This window comes from Lissotriton helveticus, chromosome 9, assembly GCF_964261635.1.
Source record: "Lissotriton helveticus chromosome 9, aLisHel1.1, whole genome shotgun sequence".
NCBI classification, from domain to species: Eukaryota; Metazoa; Chordata; class Amphibia; order Caudata; family Salamandridae; genus Lissotriton; species Lissotriton helveticus.
The window spans coordinates 1,208,026,381-1,208,048,771 of NC_136070.1; the positions used below are offsets into that span (position 1 = coordinate 1,208,026,381).

At 41.8% G+C, this 22,391-nt stretch overlaps 1 protein-coding gene across 1 annotated transcript in view; it reads left to right on the forward strand.

Annotated features, from left to right (window-relative positions):
- Nucleotides 1-22,391, forward strand: part of LMCD1 (LIM and cysteine rich domains 1) — a 376,850-nt gene that overhangs the window by 138,314 nt on the left and 216,145 nt on the right. The window contains exons 2-3 of the mRNA XM_078661667.1: nt 13,413-13,501; nt 21,902-22,157. Of these exons, the coding sequence (XP_078517793.1) occupies nt 13,413-13,501; nt 21,902-22,157 (345 nt within the window). The remainder of the gene's footprint in view (nt 1-13,412; nt 13,502-21,901; nt 22,158-22,391) is intronic.

Below are 22,391 nucleotides of genomic sequence, written 5' to 3' on the forward strand. Positions count from 1 at the left end.
ATGCAACGCGGCACAGCAAGGGAACTTGCTGCACTGCGTTACAAGAAAGGGAGAGAGCAGAAGTGCTCTATATTTACAATGATTTGGAGCATTTCTGCTCTCTCCTTGCACGGACCCACGGTGTGCTGCCTAGCACCAATGCAGGCACCCTTGCATTATTGTGCAAAGGTGCCTGTGACACTAGCATGATTGTTTCTGTGCAGGAAAGGACACCTTGCTGCACAAAAGCAACCCACACAGGCAAATTCCTCTTTATGTGTGTGCTGCAGTTTGTAGCACAAATAGAAAGTGGAAGAAATAAAGATATTTATCCTTGTTACTCCTCTGTCGGGCAGGTTCACCATTTTGTCTCAAACCCAGGCAACGTGTACAAGTCTTTGTAAATCTGGGTTTGCTACAAAATACATGGGTGGTTGCTTGGAAATGCCCAAGCTACACCTATGTAATGCATACCTGATGTAAAGTAGCTCAAGGCATTGCTCCGTGCTGCTTTGCATTACTTTGCATTTACTATACCATGTAAAGCCACGCAAAGTGGCTTTGCAAGGCGTAGTGAATGTCAAAAAGGAGTTAATGTCGCAGCTGTGCCACAAAAGTGTTGCAACCCCAATGCAGGATCATAGTTTATCTGGGCCTTAGTGTTTTGACTGGTCCCGTGGATCTCTCATAGAGGTTCAAGGTTTGTGCAATTAACGTTTGACTTTAAATTGCTCTGGAGAAATATTTAAAATGGCTGCAATTCCAGGTGTGGGAAAGTGAAACCAACAGTCACCATTTTCACTGACAGACAGAATGTACATAAAATCATTTATTATGGAAAGTAAAAGGTACAAAGGAGATATTTTTCAAATGTATCTAATTTCCCAGCAATAGGTATACGTTTATGTCCATAAGACCCCATGTTAGACGAGGCAGAGGTATCACATCACGGGTCATGGCTACCAGATGAAATACCACTTACTTAGAGTGGCAGCCAATCGATGGGTGGAAAATGGCAGGGCGAAGTGCAGCATAGTGGTGAAGGCTCTGCTATGCATTTATTCCTCATTGCACTTGTGGCCCTGCATAACCTTATGGTAGAAGATGGAACTGCTACATACCACTTTCATGCTGCTTGCCTCCTGGGGAATTCCTGAGACCTCTACAATGTCATGCATGTGCAGCAGTGCATGGGGTGATGTAAATAATTCTTCTGTGCAGACCACCTACAAGGCATCTTGGCATCAAAAGGGAAACCCCTTGCCATTACTGCATATTCTGTGGATGTCCCTTTTAATGGGGGTAATCTGAAGTGGTACCCGGGTGAGGTGTATCACTGATATTACATCACCCATGTCCAGGGGTTCACTGTATGTCTGGAGGCCGCCTCATTGCCTGCTATGCTAATTCCTCACAAATGACTTAGCTCCTATGAGGCTGGCGCTGTGGCTACCAGCAATTCAGTCTGGGTTCAGTGATGCAGCTGTGGTCTACAGATCCTGATTGGTTGATTGGTTGTTTGAGTCTTATTACTCCAAGACCACCACAACACCAAGATCCCTTAGGATCATGCCATGCATAGCTGGGTGGCAAATGGGGTTTTTCAAATTTAATAAGGTGGGAGTTTGCCAGGCTGGAGAAAGAAAAGGCGATGATTCTGCTATGTGATTAGTTAAATTCTCACCTCAGTCCATCATGCAATTGGTGCCTTGGGTTGATGATGGGAGTTTGGTAAAGGGAAGCTGATGATAAATTCAGCCAAGATCTAAACAGAGTTCTCCTCATCAGAAATTTGTTCCAAGTGCTTCTAAGTGCCTTGAATTGTCATACCATATAGATGGCAGTTTGGCATTAATAAATTGTAGGTTATAGACAGAAATGGGGATGTAAGCGGCTGTTGCTCAAAACAGATACACAGCCTGATTACATCAAGTGGAACGAGATTAAGGCATGCTTTCATGTGTTAATTTTGCTTCACTGATTATTAGTGATTCCGTTTTTCCACACCTGGAAATACTGGTGTGGAAGAATCTGACCCAATTTTTCAAATGGAAAAATTACATGAGATTTTATCTGTAGCAGAAGAAAAGTCTAATGCCACTTTTTTTCTAAAGCAAAAGATCTCTTTCCCTTACGTACTCCCTGACCCACTTACCTTCGCCAACTACTCAAAGAACCGACCGCATTCTTTTAGCACCTGCCCATTGCAGGTGGTAAATATATACAGTAAAACCACATTTAAGTGGGCATTCCCAGTTGTTTCAAGGCTGAAATGTCAGCCCCAAATGGCACTTCCCCATTGCCTGGAGTCTTACATGCAATTGCATGGTACTAGGGTGATTGTACAACATTGAAATGGTAAAGTCGCATATTAAATTAATTTTCTTGCAATTCATGGACATCGATTCACAAAAATGCAAGGGATAGTGGAAGTGACTATGTGGCCTTTGACCTCGTAGCATCACAGGAAGTGACATCACTACACCTTTAATGCTGAATTGCATACACCACTGAAAGAACATAATTCTGGTCACACCCACAGAACACAAAAACACATCCAATGTAAGGCACATGGCAATTGACTACTGTTTCAAGCAAGTGCTCCCACACTTTGTAGAATACTATCCATCCACTAATGTGCTTTGACTCCTCATCAGGTATACGAACTGCTATGTAATTGCAATTACAATAAAATATGGCCTAACCTATATTAAAATTACAAAATAGATTAATAACGTACCACTATAAGAGCACACATTATGATGTCTAATTTGCCTTTTTTGCCACATAATTGAGTCAACCACATTGCATATTTAGATTTTCCATTGACACATAATGTCAATAACCTTGCTTAGAAGGCATTAAAACCTCACACATGAGCAAATTAAAAATACAAAACATCACAACTAAGCAAAATGAAGGCTTGGCAATAACGCAATGATGAAGGGGGCAACATAAATAAACACTTGAGTGAATGGAAATAGTAAAAAGAAAGCACTAACTGTGAAGGTCTTCTATACTGGAACAGTTTTCAGGGTGAAACAATCATGCATTCTTAAACTTTTGGCAGCACAGTTCACAGGCCCAAAATGGTAGATGACCGTTGGACATTCTAAATTTGTACCTGTCGATTTGATGATTATTTGTGTGTTCCTTGTACTCGTCCTTTTGCACAATCTGTTAAGCGCTCTAATACCCTCTGTAGTCATGTTCGTGCTATATAAAACTTTCAAAATAAATAAATAAATAAATAAATGGCAGCTAGAAACCAGCAGAACTGGAAAACCGGGAAAGCCTACTGTAGATACATGTCCTAATTTCTTCCTTTTCTACTAACGAGGAGTGGGGAAAAACATTAAAATCCCTAGTCTGCAGACTGCAGAACAAACACACACAGGGGACTGCAAAGCCTTGAAGGGCTATTGCTGGCTAAAAAATGTATATAGTAACAGGTTTCAACCATTTTCCTAGCAGCCTGGAACTCCTGATTACGTTTTTTACATAAATGAGAAAGAACTTAAGTAAGTTTATATTTGTTGTTTTCTGCTCTCAGAGCAGAGACGTTTTGAGGCATGAGCATTATGGGCAACTGCCCAGGGCCCACACCTTCCACGGGGCCTCCTGGAAAGTAAACCTTCCCTTTCTCCGGCTCACCCATGTCTATTTCTGTATCTCAGACTGTCTAATATCTGCTTATCTCTACCTCTGAACCTGTCTTGTTTTGCCCATGGGCATCTTAAGGATTCGTGTGGGCCCTGGAAAGATACTTTTCAACTGTTTATGTGTGAACCCCATTTCTGAAAGTTTGTTTGGTATCATGGAGGCTTCATTTCCCCAAAAATGGGCCGCACCATTATGAACAGTGGGCCCCAAAATATGTCTTGCCTGGGCACCAAAATTCTTAATACAACACTGTCCGAGAGAGTCCAGCTCCTTTCATTACATTTGAAACAGATTGAAAATGAGTGGTAATTAGGGATGATCCCAAGAAAATCAGCGAAATGGGGGAAATCTGGGGGCATATTATCAAGGGGGTTTATCTCCGCTTTTTTGGCTTTAAAAGCCAAGAAAGCGGAGATAAAATTATCTCCCTATTACCAAGCTGTCGCTAACACCAGTTAGCGACAGCTAATAGGAGATAGCGACCATCTTGGGCCCGGCTTTGCATGTCAGTGATATTTATCACTAATGACATGCAAAGTGGGCGTGCCAAGATGTTAGCGACTGGAAACAGTCGCTAACATCGCTATCTCCTATTACCAACTTTTGGAGATATTCGCGCTAAGCGCGAATATCTCCAAAAGCTAACACCTGCCCTGAGCAGTTCTTAGCCATGTTATCCAATGGGAGGTGGATAACATGGCTAAGAGCATTTGCTCGATAATGCATGAATATTGCTGACTATTCAGCGATATTCATGCATTGCGGCCGTTTTTTATCGCATTTGCGATAAACCTTGCTAATAGCAAGGTTTATCTGCGATAAAAATCGCCGATTTGCGGCGATAATTTTTGTCTCTAAACAAGTTAGAGACAAAAATTATCTCTATTGGTTGGTAATATGCCCCCTGCTTTTTTATAAATAGTTCAGGCAGTTTTCTAGCCTAAAATGCCCAAAATGGGAGAACAAACCAAACTATATGAGAACTTGTGATTTCACACATATTCATGGTCCTCCGCAAAATTGTTGCTTTTAGTGCAGCTTTTTTTGCCCATTATCGGTGGATACGAACCTGGAGAAATTGCAGATATGCATAGTGATTTGTATTCAGGTATAATGGAGGTAAAGATAAATTACTCTAAGACCTTGTGGTAATATCATGCTAGAAATTGGTGTGCCATCGTCAACCAACACCTCCCTTTTTAAGCAAATTGACAGTGGATTTTGAGACTTGTAGGTGCACAGCACTGATAGGTGCATGGAAATGCGAGGGCACAAACTGATATAGTCTAAAACGCCAGTGTCAGATGAGTGTCACACTTGTTTAGTCCATTTCCCGGCGGTGGTGTTGTTCTTTGTGGTCTGATGCTTGCAGTTTTCCTTTTCACTGCACATTACAAACACAGGACTGCACACCCCAGAATGTAAACACTAGTTGAGCTATTCAAGCTCAGCATGGCACAGTGTGCTATTCCTGTAAACACCATCACAGCACAGCGAGCAAACTGTGCAGCATGAACAGTGCATTTTACAAAGTAGCCCGCAAAAAAGTAAACATTTACAGCAGAGAACATGTGGTGAAAGATTTACATGTTGCCTCACTGTGCCATTAAAAAAAGAAACTAATACTCTTTCAGGCATATGCATCAAAGTAAATACCGGTCGCAAATGGGCAGATTCTCAGAATCTGCCCCTTTGAGACCGGTATTTTTGCATTTGGGATGCATCATCCCAAATGCAAAAATTGCAATTTAAGGAATCTCTAAATTGAGATTCCTTCAATTGCGATTACATTGAAGGAATCCCAAATTGAGATTCCTTAAATGCAATGCATGAAAATAAAAAAAATAGCGAATACGCTAATAGGAGTAGCAAATTCCCATGAAGTTGAACTTCATGGTAATTTGCTAAAACTTTGAAAAAAACACTTTTGTGCATTTTTCAAAGTTCCATGTTGCACACACAAATGCCCTTAAGGCATGTGTGTGTGCAACATATGTGCAGAGATCAATTTCAGGGGTGCAACAGGGTGTCAATTTGACACCCTTGCACCCTTGAAATTGCATGAGCAATTTGCGAGTACCTACTGGTACTCGCAAATTGCTCATGCAATCTCCAATTCATTCCTATGGGCCTGTAGGCCCATAGGAATGAATGGTACAGCATTCCTTAATTGCGACTAGCAATTAGCGAGTAGCAATTAAGGAATGTTTAGGAATCGCTACTTTAATAGTGATTCCTACATGCATAGGCTTTTGCTATTCCTAAATAGCGATTCCTTAAAAATCGCTATTTAGGAATAGCAAAAGGCTACGTTGATGCATCTGCCAGCTAGTATAGCTGTGCCCATCCCACAGTCAAAATGTCTGCTGCAGATCCCGGTCAAACGCAGGGCAAATTGTTACTTTCCTCCAAAAAGTAAAATTAGGCAAAGTCCTCAAAACTACTGATACTCAGACAACTCCATTGAGAGTTAGGCAACATGTTTTGGTGACTGGCAGTGAGCCCGTTCTACACAACATACACAGAGAATTAATCTGTCCTTGTGTAATGCAAACTGGTGCTCATGTAAAGTGCTCCAATATCTTTGGGTCGATTTCGCCATATATACAAAAAACTGCACAAAATAATAAAATGAAAAAAAAAACTGAATAAGTCTGGGAAGCCTTCACCCTTTATGAAAATGAGGCACTGCAAGTAATGTGGTATGGAAACTCCAATCCCAGATCCTGTTTGCTGAATTCCAAATCAGCCTAAAATGTGTTTAGAGTTCTTGGGCATGCGATAAGAGACATATCATTGCTTCTTACGTTCCCTGCCAGAGCAGTCTTGGCTGTAATTAACAGGTCATCTCTACCAGTTTGCATTCAGTGGGTTTTTTTGTCCCGCAAAAGTGTTCTTATCCGGATTCTTGCAATCATTATAAAGGCAAAAGTGTCTTGGATTTCTGTTTAGGAGTTGAAACTCGGGAGGGAAACAAAAATTGAAATAAAATTAATGAAGTTTGTCTTACTTTTCATTCTCCTGCCAAAATACTGCCTATCCCTAATTTTACGTCCTTGAAGAGCCTTCACCGTGATGAAGCAAACAAATGCAAATTGCTTGTCCCATCGGAAGCGCGCCATTGGCATCTGCATGCATTGATTTCATGGGGCCCGATTCACAGAACTAACTTAAGACAAAATCCTAAACTTACTTCTTTTGGTATTCACAGAAGTTAGGATTTTGTCTTAAGTTTGTCTTAAGACAGACTTAAGTTAGGATTTTGTCTTAAGTCTGTCTTAAGTCTGTCTGAAGAAAAATTTAAGACAAAATCCTAACTTCTGTGAATACCAAGAGTAGTAAGTTTAGGATTTTGTCTTAAGTTAGTTCTGTGAATCGGCCCTTTCAACTTTAACTGAGGTGAAACACACTAAATCACCCAAAAAAATAAATAAAACTGTGTTTTTTAAGTGCTGAGCTTTTTAGCATTCTGTTCAACAAAGATAACAATCACACTCTGCCATATCCTACAAATAGTAAAAATTCCTTTCTTCGAACCTAGCACCTAGACACCTGAGGGTAGTAGTGCGCTTTATAAATTCAATTTTCATTTCGTTTCTTCCTGTCCATTTTCTAAGGATCTGCACTTCGTTGTGTTCCACTATACTGGGCAGTCTTCAATCCCAAAAAGATGTTTAAGAAAAAGATCTGGACACAGTGATAATTTATGTTTCCAACTCCAATGATTCACTTGTTCTTCAGATATATTTGTATCTGAAGGTATTTCATAGGCACAGTTTTGTTACCGTTCAGCTCTAAAAATGTCTTCCCTCTGAATGGCTTGCTAATCCCTATTCGTCTGGTTACAGCAGTCATTGTTGTTGTTGTATGTACTTTATTCGATATAAAATATCATAAAAGCATGAACAAGATAATTTTAAGATTAGAAAGTTCAACAACTCATACAACAGTTAACAATTTAAAAGATTTGTTTAAAAAGTCTGTAAAAAAAGAGAAATGTATACACTATATACAATAAAAAACAAATATAATTTACAGTAGGCTTATAAACAGCATTTGGTCCCTAAAGACACTAACTCTTACTGAGCTTTAGACGTATCAGCCAGGCGCTGCCCAAGTATTTTGCTACCGCACAGATCATGCTAAGGGAGGAGGTATCTGATTTAAACAAGCGTAGTGCTGCCCTATAGTCAGTACAGCAGTCACCAACTCAATGGGATCACATTTTCTGCGGTAAAAGACACACTTCCAATACTTCACCACAAGACTTTCACTAACACAATCTTACTCAAATGCCTGAGTGAGAAAAAAAGTCGAATGGCACCAGGAATCAGAAACACCAATTCCTGCAGTAACTCCTCCTTTCTCATAACACAAATAGAGTGCCATTAGGAATAAGACATTCCCATAGCTTGGAGTTACCAAGATCCAAAGTTTCTGTAATACAGGATGCAGGAATATATGCTCTGTATTCTTTAGTCACTCAGAATGGGGGCCAAAGTACAAGGGGCCAGATGTTGTAAAATGTTAGCAGTCACACACACTCCAATTCACAATAGTAGAGAGTTTACGACCACCCAAACATTATTTGACATGGACTAAACCCTTTTTATGAGTCAGTCAAGTTTTACTGACTTTAAATGGGTTTAAAAATCGATATCCAATCACAATTTCGAAGGATCGTGTTCCCTTTGTATGAATTGTTTGCAACTGGGATTCCAGTCACAAACCATTGAAAAGTTACAGACACCCAAGTTGTGGTGGTAACTCATTCTCAAAATAGAAGGGGCCCCTTACCCTTTACAAATTGTGGAACAGCTTCAGGAGGACTATATAGTGGTCCACGTGACCATTGCCAACTTTCACTAAGGGCCGGCTGTGGGGTATTATGTACGGTTCCCATGGCCAGGCCTCCTTACCTTTAATGTGTTGACCAGAACTCCCCCCTTGCAAACCTTCTGAATGTGCATGTCTCTCCTCATCATGTCTGTATCCTTTTGCTAAGGGGGCTTAGAGCTTCAATCAGTTGCCAAGGTTGATCCAAAGACAGCTAATCTGGCATGGAGTTGTTCTGTCATTATAAAGGATGTCATTGGCAAATCTGGTGCATTGCAAGGGGGCGGCTTCTTAAAATAGAGTATTATCAGGACTGCATCTTGCTGCAAGAGCTGCAATTATGCAATATATGCATCTCAGCCACTTGTAAATACATTCAAATCATAACAGCAGCCTTTCAAGAAGGGGTGGATTGTTCAGAACGATTTTCAGATATGGAGATGTGAGCCCAATTCCTGTCAGATATGACATTTTGAAGGCCCCATCCTTCTCCATAGTATCCAATATTACAATTCAACAATATATTTACCTTAGCAATTGGAAGGCTGAGGGGACACAAAAGGCTAGTTTTCTCTATATGCCAATCTTTAGAAATATGTTGTTTGGGGACAATACTTGAAAATGTTCATTTTGGCCAGATTCTAAAGGAGACATCAGAGAGATTTTCATCTTTAAGCTGAAGTAGTAAATTGAATCCACTCTTACTGTTTAATAGTCAAAATACCAAATCACCTCCTCCTCTGCCAAAGCCCAAGAAGCATTCCTGACTATGTCGGAGACCCGTTAGGGATCACCTTTCATTTGCTCCTCAAAAATGGTTTGAGCCCTGCAGATAATAAAAAAAGATTACTCTTTGGGTTCAAAGACACACCTACATATTCGGGTCTGGTACATCTTGCCTATGTCTACGATCCCATCAAATATCTGACGTTAACTCAAGACATTTCAGATCTTCTAGCAAAAAAATGTGATTTGGCCTGTACCAATGTCACAGGAGAGCAAAGCTTTCATTCCAGTGTGTTTCTGGTACAGGTAAAGAAATCACTGGGGAATTTCAGACTGACAATCAATCAAAGGACGCTGAACCAATTACTAAGGAAGACTTGATTCGAGATGGAAATTTTGCAATGCAAAAACTGGTACCTTCAGGAGAGTGGATAACAATATTAGGCTTCAAGGATACTTACTTTGATATCCCATATTTCAACATCATTAAAAATTCCTGAAGTTCTGCGTGGATGGTCACCATTGATAGTGATGAGCACTTCCCTTCAGCTTAACATTCTCTCAATGTATGTTTACAAAAGTTTTGTCACTGATTGTAGTTTTCATTTACAGCAGGGGATGTTGATTCATCTCTATATGGACAAGTGGGTAGACCTCTCATTATTAAGACATAACAGTCAGAATTATACAAATGTTGAGACTACAACTAATCTCAAGTAGTTCCAGCACACAATCTGGAATTTATATGAGCTTGCTTCCTGTCTCAACCGTGGTTTGTAAGTTCATCACAGTGTAGAGCAGTAAAGGGAAACTGAAAACTAGAATCTGCAAGGGGATGTCTCCCTATCTAAGGTCACGTTGTAAGTCTTGCGTATGAAGGGGCTTTTTTGTCGGACAGGGAATATCTTTGGAAGTTATTGAGTGCCTTCATGGTTCCTTGGGATCTTCTTCGCTTGGCTCCACCAGTAAATCACCTTTTGAATCGTCTTGATCCAGTACTGCAGAATCTAAAGCATCTGTTGGCAGGAACCAATGAGATTTGGGAAAAGATGCAGTGATAAGTAGATGGACTACACAAATTTAGCCGAAGGAATTCTCTTGTGTGTGCCCCCTCCTTTAATTTTGACAACAGAAGCAAACCAGGTGGGGTTTGGTGCAGGGGCGGCTGGTGACATTTTACAGTGGTGAGGCGCAAACTGATTTTCAAGTGCGGGCCCCAGGCCACTCAGGCTGGCGGAGACCCCAACCCACATACACATACACAACACTCAAAGAAATATATTCACACACGCATACACACAAACACATCCATTCAAAACACTCCACCAAACATTCATGCATACACGCACGCTCGCACCAAACACTTTAAAATAAAATAAAAACACACACTCTTACCTTGCTGCTGGTCCCGGTCCGCGCCACCTCTGGGCTCTGCTCCCCACACGTCACAGGTTTACAGCGCCCCTGGCCAATCCTGGCGCCAGGGGCACAGGTACCTTCTCGCCCGCAGCATGCCCATTAGGGCTCCTGGTGGGCATACGCAACGCCGCAAAAACACAAGTGCGCATGCGTGGGCACGGGTAAAAATTCACCCTCCGTCCCCACGCATGTGTACTTGTGTTGCCGCCTGTACAATGTCAATCAATCAACATGACGCCCGCCCGGCGGTCTGACGTCATGTTGATTCATTGTCATGATTGTCATGAGGGAGCTGCGGGCGGCGTCGGGCAGGGGGGGCTACGTCCCCACGCCCCAATGGACGAACCGCGCCTGGTTTGGTGTCACATTACCACGCCAGTGCAGGGGAAATGACCTCTAGGGGAGATAACTCATTTTAAACTGGAAGTAAATTAAACGGCAACATGCATCAACCTATTTAGGAAGTGCAAACGGTGCGAATCGGTAAATTCGGCCGTTTGCGCTTCCTAAATAAGTTTTTGGGATGCATGAAACAATTTTTGAAAATCCGCATTTTTTTGCAATTCCTAAAAATGCCAATGCATTTAAGGAATCGCATTTGTGCGATTCCTTAAATGCAATGCATGAATTTGTAAAAAAATGAGAATTTTGAAATAGGAAGTGCAAATTAACACGAGGTTGACCCTTGTGGTAATTTGCCAAATTCTTTAAAAAAGCACAAAAATGCATTTTGGAAAGTGTCATGTTACACACACACATGTCCTTTGGACATGTGTGTGTGAAACTTGCACTAAAACAAACATTTCAAGGGTGCAGGGGCCTTTGGACCCCCCTCAGCACCCTTGCAATGCATCAACAAAATGTCATTGGCAAAAAAAAAAATTCGCAAAAAGGCATTGATTCCTATGGGCCTCTAGTTGGTTGAAGTTGTTTTTTTTCTTGCAGAAGCGTCTGTTCATGTTGCTTCCTTTGACATTAGTTCTGAGTTTCATTTCCTATTTCCTATGGGCCTCTAGGCCCATAGGAATCAATGTAATGCCATTCCTTAATTGCGACTCGCAATTAAGGAATCGCAATTTCCGAAAATTAAGAAATCCTAAAAATTTTAGGATTTCTTGATCCTTAATTTTCTCAATTTAGGAATTGCAAAATCCTACAATGATGCATGTGGCCGAAAGTGTTTTATGTACTTCTCCACTTCTCTCATCTTCTTCAGAACCAAGTAATGACCGGCTGATTCTTAAGTTAACACATCGGTTCTCTCCTAAGGTAATGTCTTCTTTCTATCAGGGACAGAAAACACTTCATTCTTTCTTTCTTTCTGAAGTTGTGGTATGAAAAAAGGCCTAATAGACCATGATGCAGATGTTTATTTATTAGTTGACCATCCAAGATCGCTAACTAGTGAAACGGAACTAGTGAGGCACTACCTTTGATTGCCTTTAGGGGAATTCCCCCCCCCCCCCTATATTTTGCAATACTGATCGAACATTGACCAGATCAGCCCTGAAGAAGTCCTTTGTGCACTAAACGGCAGGACGAAACACGTTTGGCTGCATTTTTCCTTGTGAACTGATAATCGGTGGAAATCTAGCTGCACCTAGATAAATTACCGGAATGCATAATTAAAATTGGAAGGACTGAATGTAACCCATGGACTTTGGATCTAAAATTATTGGACTCTTTTCAACACTTTATTAACTGCTGATATTGCAGAGACTGATGATATTGCTTATTGTGTGCTCAGGGTTGACTTTGAATGCTTTTTATTCTCCATCTGGAGGATATACACAAGGTTGAACTGGTAACCAATCTCTCCTCCCCTAAGAGCACCACTTAGATTACTATTGATTTCTGTACATTAACCTCTGAGTCATTGGAGTTTGGCTCCAGAGTATTAGCAACCACTATGACTTAGATGATCGATTACCCTTACTCAAGTTTTGCAGCACATACCTGTGAATTTTTCCTCTTCACATTTTGTCAGGGAATGACAGAAGAAATTTGCATTGGGAAAACAGGGGACAGGAAGTAATGTGTAGAAATCAGGAGCAGTTACTGCTCATTTCAACCACCTGTTGATCTCATAATGGGAAAGCCCAAGGGTTGGTATATGTGTATCTCAGTGTTTTACTTCTTTGCAATAATGGCCCACTGAAACAGATGACCTATGTTTATAGATGCAATTCATAATGCATGTAAATTGCTGTTCACAGACTTCACAGATATTTACAGATACACACAATTATATGTAGTAATCTCACCTCCTTCCTCACTTCTGTTATCACACAAGTTATTTATCCTGTGCGTAAATACATTTTCACTTTTTGAAACAATCAATATCTCTGCATATGGTAAACATTCATTTTTCACTTTGAAAATTTAATTGTGCTAAATTCTTGTCATTTGTATTGGGCTAGTCTACACATCCTTTCCAGTCATTACACGATTTGTAAAACATGCTTTTGTGAAATGTGTCTATTGCACATCAGAAAGTAATAGGAGCCAGGAGCAACTCCCAATCCCTGTCAGCCTCTCTGCTATTGTCACTACTTGGGTCATAAAAACGCCCTAACAAGCCCCCATGAATCACAGACCATCCCAGAACTCCTCCCTGCTGTCCAGCAGAGCCATGGACCACAGAGACTATCTGGGCCCAGCTGCTGAAAAAATACACGAGGCTCTTGTCCAAAGATGCCAAGATCCTTCCAGGACAGACAGTGCAAGCACTTGAGTTCAAGATGTTTGCGATCTTGAAACAAGCCTAAATGTTTGTCTTTCTTTTCCAGATGTCCCTGATCCAGCAGCCATCAGAAAAAGGAGTGCCATGTCTGAAGTGCCGGGGGATCTGCACCGGGTTTGAGCCACATGCTTGGCGGTAAGCCATTTACATAATGCAGTCTCCTGCTCCTTCCTAAGGTTCTGAGCTTAACTTGTATCACTGAACAAAAATTTCAGAGCATTTTAGATCTGGATAGAAACAGCTTTAGCTGAGACCAGAGCTTATGTAATAGCAAGAAAAGATCATCCAAAGGGTCTTTCATTGATGATTTGAGTTGTTTTGCACCTTTTAATTGTGCTTTTGCATTGAGGGGCAGAAAGTAGTGCATCCCCATGACCATACTAGCAATGCTTACACTTACCTCATTCAGCTCCCTGCTATGAATTCTGCTTCTCTTCAAACACAGTTACTGATGGCAGAGAGTGACCATTGAAGACAGGTCTAAATGGGATGCTGGGTGGCCATTTGCACTTCTCTCAGGCTACTGGTGGCTTCTTGTTTTACATCCATTGCAATGCTTGTTTGGATTTGTCTATTCATAAGAAGTCCGCCCTTCGTCCTTCTCAGTTGTCCTGCAGTAGAATTGCTGGATTCTGAGCAGATTCTTTGCTTACAGCAGGGAGTAGGATGTGCCATGTACCTACTGATCTAGGTAATGGTATGTGCATGTCTGTTGAACGGTGTACCTGAAAGAGGAGCAAGAGAAGAGAAACCAGAAGAGAAAACTGTGCACAAAATAAATAAAAAAGAAATTAAAAGAAACTTACCTTAACTCCGCTGCTATCTCCTGCCACATTGCGCTCTTCCTGATTCTGGGCACAGTCTCCCAGAATGCACTGCAGTCAATCCTGACACTGCACAAAGGCAGCATCTGGATTGGCCTGAGCGCCAGCAAATGGCGTTCCCAGGCAGACTGGGAGCCTGTGCCTGCTCTCTCCAGCCCCAATCTGGGCTTCTATGGGAATTCACAAGGGCCTATTATCAAGCCCATTATCGCATTATTCCTGCCGATAAAAGCGGCAATAATGTATCACCATTTCTTGATAAATGGCCCTAAGTCTTCTAGTCTTTGGTTCTCGAGCAGCCTTTTATCTGAGAATAATAATGCAAAGCTTTAAAAAGCAATGGAGGAAAGACTATAACCTGACAGATAAGGAAAATTATAAACTTGCAGTAAAAAGTATCACTCTGATATTAGAACTGCAAAACTCATGTTTTTTAGGCCATAATCATGGGATCTGATAACAAAACGAGAGAAATCCTTATAATAGTTAAAACGTTTTCAGCACCCAACTGTTAACTCTCACCAACCTTCTACTACTTGGTGTGAACCGCTTGCATCCGACTTTCAGTCAAAAATTCTGTCAATTCAGGCTAGTCTCTCCTCCAGCTTCCCACCCAATGATGAGATTCTTGACAAGATACAGAGCACTAAGATTCCACCTATAAAGGTGTCACTATCCAACTTTGAGCATATCTCTCTGGAAATCTCCTTGACGGCATTAGGGAACTCTAAAACCTGGCTCTCTATATGAACCTTGTCCGCCTAATGTGTGTGCGCTAGGTGCATCTGTAATTAACCCGCTAGTAAAAAGTTATTAAACGCTTCTTTAGAGTCAACTAGGGTTCCAAGCTCATGGAAGCAAGCAGAAATGTGGCCTTTACTAAGGAAACCCTCAGTAGATCCGTAAACTTTGTCAAATTACAGACTAATATCTTTGCTCCCAGCATTTTCGAAGATACTGGAAAAGCATGTTAATCTTCAACTCTCCAAGTATCTGGAATATAATAATTTGCTCCACCCCAGCAGTTAAGGTTTAAGCCCCACTATAGGACTGTGACTGCTTTCTTGGACTTTAGCGAATACATCAAAGGCACATTGGATTGAGGGGGAAAGGTGGTGCTGATAATGTTATTCTAATCAGCAGCCTTTTACATGGTTCCCCATTCCAGCCTCCTTGAGCGCTTACAGTAAGTTGGAATAGTGAATTAGGCCCTAAACTGTCTTTCTTCATTTTTAGAAGGATGCAGCCTGTCGATCTGGACTCCACCTTCTTCATCAAAACCTTGTGATTTGTTAGTGGGGTTGCCCCAGTGTACCACTCTGAGCCTTACATTATTTAATGGATATCTTACCCATATAGCTCAGTTAGCAGTATTCCTAGGTGCCAAAGCTAAATCATATGATGATGACACCCAGCTACAGTTCTCATGTGGCAAGGGTGAAAAGCTACCTGGGAACCTGATTAAAAAGTGTCTAATGGCAGTCTTTTATTGGATGGCAGTACAGCAACTTAAGTGTAGTGCTGAGAAGACAGAGATTCTCTTTTTGGCGACATTCCACTGAACAGGTGGCAGGCCTTCTGGCCTGAAAATGCTTCTCCTCCAGGCCCTCAGTATGGCATCGTGAGGAACTTGGGGGTGAAATTTGATGACCATCTGTCATTTAAGCCAAAAATAAAATCTGTGGTGGGAACATGCTTTGGGGTTTTGTGTTCACTGAGAAATGTCTTACAAGTACTGTCTCTCTCTCTCTCTCTCTTGGCAAAAACCCCCAGTAATTCATGCTCTCATTACATCAAGACTAGATTATGCTAATGTATTTTACCTGGGCCTGCTGGAATATTCCTAAAGAGATTGCAGGTGGTGCAGAACGCGGCAGCCCGTCTCTTTTTGAAACTGCCTGTGAGAGTGCATATATCCCCACACGCACGAGCTCTGCACTGGCGTCCCATTAGGAAAATAATGGTGTTGAAGGCACTGGTGCTGACACGTGGGGCATTATATCAATCTGGGGCTGTGTACCTCAGAGCCAGGTTCAGCTTCCATTTTTGCTACCCAAAATATGAGATCTGCCAATAAATTATTGGCAGTCATTCCTAGAATGTGTAAGACTAGAATAGGAGGTAGATCTTTGGATATTCTTGGTGCCACTGCTTGCAACAAGCTCCTGTTAGAAATGTGCCCCATCTCCAGCCAAACAGCCTTTAACAAAAGGCTGACATTTTGGCATTTTAACCAGGTTTGGATGATGGTTATTTAACTTCTGGGCTTTGACTACTGCACTGGGACACTGTGTTGAGTAGCTCTGCATACTATAAGTCTAATTCCATTCATTCATGAGCAACCTCAAGAATTCGAACAACCCTTCTCTCCTCCCTGGGGTGGGCGGCAGAAAGACTCCATTGCCCCCTGTTGATTGTGGGTCGGAATCAAAGCCAGGGTTAGCCGCCCATCCCATCTTTTGTTTGTTTTGGTGCCATGTTGAAATCCTAGTGTCTAGTGTGCTTTCTGCCCCACAGGGGAGCAAATTTCCTCCCTGAGAAGGAGGAATGGTCCAATGGCAAACAAGATTGATTTGCTCCTTTTGGTGGGTATTGTCCAACATCAGCACCCCTTTCTTTTGTCCTAATGCAAAATCCTTGCAGGTCTAGTGAGTTTTCTACCCCCCCACCCCCCCACCCCCCTGCCCCAGGCTGATTTGAGGCAAACTCCCAAACGGAACAAACTTCTTTTCGGTTTATACTTTCCCAAGTACAACTGTGTGTTTGTTGGACAACATAAATGTCAGAATTGTGCGAGAATGATTCAACGGACACAATCAGAATATGCTGGCATAAGTCCTGCTAGCTCACAGTGCACCATTTGTACACCTAAACAGACAAGGAAACAAATAGATTGTGCAACCTCAGAACATGACAGCCCTGAATCCCTAAGGATATTGTGGTAACGGATCTAGAACCTTTTCTTTTGGTTACTTTATGTAAACCCAAAGAAGTACACAAGAAATACACAGCATGCACTTTAACTATTTATTGAAGCATTGTAATTCTTGAGTAAAATAGGTGTGCTTTAACCCCTTCCGCGCTAATGACAAAGCCAGCTCGTCATGGGCGTTACCTGCGCTACGCGGATGACGAGCTGGCTTTGTCATAAACAAGCCATTTTTTAAATTCCCGCGCACAGCGGGAAAACGCGGTAGCGTGGAAGCGGTTAATAATCAATAGAAGGAAACAGAATAACGTAATTAGTATGATGAGATGGTTAACCAGAGAAGCAGTTCAACCATTGTGCTATAAGAGTGGAAAGAAGGCAACTTCAAAACGTAAGCATATAAAATGGTGGTGTTCCTGCTCGGTTGTAATGTAACCACAGGACACCCCAAGGGGGCAGAAATACTCTATTTCCTCCTATGGTTTGTAGGTGAGGCTCAAAGCTATTTTAAATTCCATGATCTCTAGTGAGCTTTTTATCTACAAGGAAGCTAATTGGGGTCAAACACCCTCTCTGCTCCCGGGGAGATTTTCTGCTTCTGGAAAGGAGGTATAGCCCAATGTCAGTGTGGAACATCCACGCCCCTTTCCTTTGCACCTAATGCAAAATCTCCTATATCTAATGCTTTCTAGGCCCCCCCTGGGAGCAGATGTGGGACTATCTCACCAATTGTGACAAACATATTATATTGCCCCTTCTGAGGTGGGGTACGGTTTGATGCCAGGGTAGTACCCCTCCATACTTTTGTTTGATTTGGCACCCAAGGCTCATTGTGGGCAAACTTCCTCTTTGCTGAGGCCACATGACTGGTTTACTCCTTTTGTGGTGGAGGTATGGCTAAATACCAAGATGCAAACGCACCCCTTTTGTTTTCCTAAAATGCAAAATTCCTTGTGTCTAGTGGGTTTTCTAGCCTCTCCTCAAGTGGGGAAGAAAGACACTTTTGCAGCTTTCTGGCTGGGCATATGGATTAATGCCAATGTAGACCGCCCCATCCTTTTGTGTTCGTGCCATTTGAAAGCCGTATCTAGTGGGCTTTCTGGAGGCAAACACTTCAATCTATTCCTGGCAAGGGAAAAGACTGTCATGCCATTTCTGGGATGGGGTGATGGCATGCACACTTTGGGCCGCCCCACATATTTTTGTAGTTTTTGCTGGTGTCTAATAGGCTTTCTGTCCCATAGCCAGAATGTGGCAAGTCCTTCTATCTTTCCCCCATTTGGATCAGAAAGACTATTGCTTCCTTTTTCGGGGTGTGGACATAGGCCCACTTTCAGAGGTGGTCAGCCCCCGCCCCCTTTATATTTAGTATGCCACCTAAATAAAAAGACTGTTCTGCCCTTTTTTGGGTGGCAGAAAGAATTTTCTAGATTTTTTTATGTGTGGGTATAACCCTGCACATCTTGGGTCAAACCCTCTCCTTTGTTTTTTTTCTCCAATTTAGCCCTGGTGTATAGTGGGTTTTTGGGGCATGCCCCAAATCTTCACCCCAGAGGGGTACAAAGATTGCTGCACTGTTTTTTGTGGTAGGGAATGCCCCCCACCCCTTCTTTCTTTATTTGAAACACTGGTGTCTAGTGGACCTTCACCCTGCCCTCCCCAGGGGAGCACATGTAAGTGAAATCCTCCTATCGGCCCCTGGGGTGCCAAAAGATTCCCCCTCTCCCTCACTAACTAATGTCTGATGTCTTGTGGATGGATCTCTGCATGGGGAACACCCTCTTGCAGCAACCCCCAAGCAGGGATCCATTAGGGAGGGATGCAGGTAGAAAAGGAAGACTAAATCGGTGCTTGGGGCTGATATATATACCGATCGGATAATTATACATTCATTTTTTGTAGAAATAATATCAGCAGGCAATGCTCACAAACTATAATTTCCACAAAAAAAGAAAAAACAGCCTCAGGCTGCCGAGGTTGGCCCTCTCTTCACTGTGAGTGATGTCATTTTGCCCGCGCACATGTGTACATTCGCCTAAAATGTAGTCCATTTGAATACATTATCCTCTGTTATTATTTAATTTTGTTTAAATTAACATACACTAGTCATATTTGTGATGAGTTATTCTTGATTAATTTATTTTTTGCAAAGATACACAAGCCACCGTTACAGTTATATATTTTTATTGTTTATTACTTTTTTTTAAACTTTTATTCATTTAGGGCCAGATGTACGACCCTGGAAATAGCGCCTTGCAGATTGCAAGTCTTTTACGACTCGCAATGTGCGAGGCGTTATTACCAATGTACAACACTGTATTTCACACTGTTAGCGATTCCCAATGGGGTCGCAAATAGAGAGGCTTATGAATATTAATGAGCCTCTCGCAATTTGTCACCCCATTGTGAATGGCAGGCCCTTCCAGGTATGGTGGCCTGCTGGGCTCAGCAGACCACCATGTCTGGGACTGCTTTTAAATAAAGCAGTTTTAAAAAAAAATGCATTCCGTTTTCCTTAAAGGAAACCGGGATGCATTTAAAAAAAAATTACAAAATGAAATATTCTCGTTTTATTTTTTAAGGGCAGGCAGTGGTCCCTGGAACGGACCACTGCCTGCCCTTAAAACATAATTTCCCCTGCGTTTCCAAAGGTGCAGGAGTCCCCTGGGGATCCCTTCCCTTTTGCAACCCCATTATCACCCTCTTGAAAAGGGTGGTAATTAGCGAGGGTTTTGAGCCCGCAATTGCGGACACAAAACATCAGTAAGGGTTGCGCGCGCTATTAGGAAAGGAACGCCCTTAATAGCGAGTCACAAAACCCTATTTTGCGAGTCGCAAAAAAATGCGACTTGCAAAACAGGGTTTGTCCATGGCCCATGTTGTTTTTGCATACGCAAACGGGTTTCCAAACCTGTTTGCGCATGCAAAAACCATTGTACACCTGGCCCTTAATGCCTGTTACATATGCTTACAAAAAAGGATGTATTAAAAAAAAAAAATAACCGCAGATTTACCAAGGCTCAACCTATTAGCTTTGCCAATGTTTGTTTTTTCAAAGGAGCACATATTAATGAAAGAGACATGTGCTGCTTTTAAAAGTAATAAACGTTCCCTTTTGGGGATACTGTGCGGGAAGCAGACAGTGGTCCTCTGGATCACTTCTTTCTCCCTCCGAGACCATCAACACAATTCCCAAAAAAAGGAATCTGCCCCAGAAGGAAATTTCCCCCTTGTGAATCAGTTACTTCTCCAGTTCTGGGGTCAGTAACCGATCAACGTTTTGCAAACGTTATTGGAAACACATACCATTGATATAGTTATAGCAAATCCCAAATAGGAATGGGGCGCCTCCTTCTCACCCCCTGTTATTTGAGATTTCTAATTAGAAGCAGGCACCATTTTACAAGTCCGAAAGAAGTCTCTGACTCCCAAATGCGCTTTGATACATGCTAAAAACACATTTTGAGGACGCAAACTCTGTTTTTGTGTATCTCAGGGTTTTTGCCTATGAATGACATTTGTACATACGGCCTTTAATAATGTAGGGGCCGATTCACAGAACTAACTTAAGACAAAATCCTAAACTTACTATTTTTGGTATTCACAGAAGTTAGGATTTTGTCTTAAGTTTGTCTTAAGACAGCCTTAAGACAGACTTAAGACAAACTTAAGACAAAATCCTAACTTCTGTGAATACCAAAAGTAGTAGGTTTAGGATTTTGTCTTAAGTCTGTCTTAAGACAAACTTAAGACAAAATCCTAACTTCTGTGAATACCAAAAGTAGTAAGCTTAGGATTTTGTCTTAAGTTAGTTCTGTGAATCGGGCCCGTAATTCTGAAGCAGCCATGTGAAAATTTTGTAAGGCAAGCGTAGAAATGTGATCACTTTATGATATAATACTGTACAATGTAATGTTTTTTTTATTATAATGTGATGTTTCCTATGTTGAAATTGCTGAAATGTTTAAGGTACTCGAGCTGGTTCATCTTCTCTTTAGGCAAAGCATCTAACATGTATATGTGATTTTAATGATGAGCACAAACTGCATTTGCAACAGTTGTAGCACTAGAGGAAGAAAAGAAGCAGACACTCGTGTGTTTACAGTGGCACTTTGGTAACTGTATGTGGTCACGATGTGTACAAATTAGTCAAACAACATTTTCACTTATTAACTAATAATGAGCGCATAGGTGTTAATCTGGTGTAAAACCTCACTAGAAAATCACAGGACAAACAACACTTGAACAATGTATAAAATGTTTTTGCACCCATTAATATCTGTCTAGTCTAAAATAAAATTATGTCCAGGACCGAATTGAGTTGCATTAGCTCACCCCTTTGTCATGTCACAAGGCTTAGCTTCTAAGTTCAAAGCACATTGCCTTTAGCCAGAGCAGGTGGTTGTGCAACAACAGGTGTTGCATCATTTTAAAGATAGACATTACTCCAGCTGCCAGCATGCTCTGCAAGAGGTTCCTCTGCAAGCAGGGATGTCTTTTGGCCTGAGAGTCATTGAGAACAGTTGGTGGTGCAGCCTACCTTTATAGCAGGGAAGAGTGAAACTAGATTTCTAAGTGTTACATTTCAGTTTATTACACATCCTTCCAAGGCCTCTTCCCAAATATGGCCGCCCTCCCAGAGTCCTATTGTCTGACGCGGCTGCCCGTTCAGCGGGTGACCTTTTGAGTGGCTATAGTTAACCAGTGGGGCTTTAGAAGGAGGCATGCCTTCTCCAATGTAATGCATATCAAAGGGGATGATCTCATTTGTGTCGCCCATAGGAAAATATGCCGGTCGTGCAAGTGCATCCCGGAAGAACATGGCCTAAGTTCAGACGCTGAGGATGACCGGAAAATCGGATGGCTGCTATCTGACTCGGAGTATTCCTACCTGACGGCGCGTCTGAAGGGTGGAGATGGAGGCCGTATCTATAAGAGGAATCGCATGATCATCACCAACCCCATCGTCTCAAGGAAAGACCCAACCTTCAACACCATCACCTATGAATGGGCTCCTCCTGGACTGAACCAGAAACTGGTAAAGTATCAAGTACTGAGGGACTGCCCATTTCCATAGAGTGCTGAAGGATTTTGGCTCAAGGCAGAACTAGCTAACAAGGCCACATATGAGTAATGATGCATAATCAATGCTAATGATAGGGCAGAGACCAACAAAACCAGGTAAAAGGTTAGGCCATGTCCAGAGTACTAAGGCCCACAAAACCAGGAAAAAGATTGACTGTCATCCGCATTGTCTTCACTGTTTGTAGTG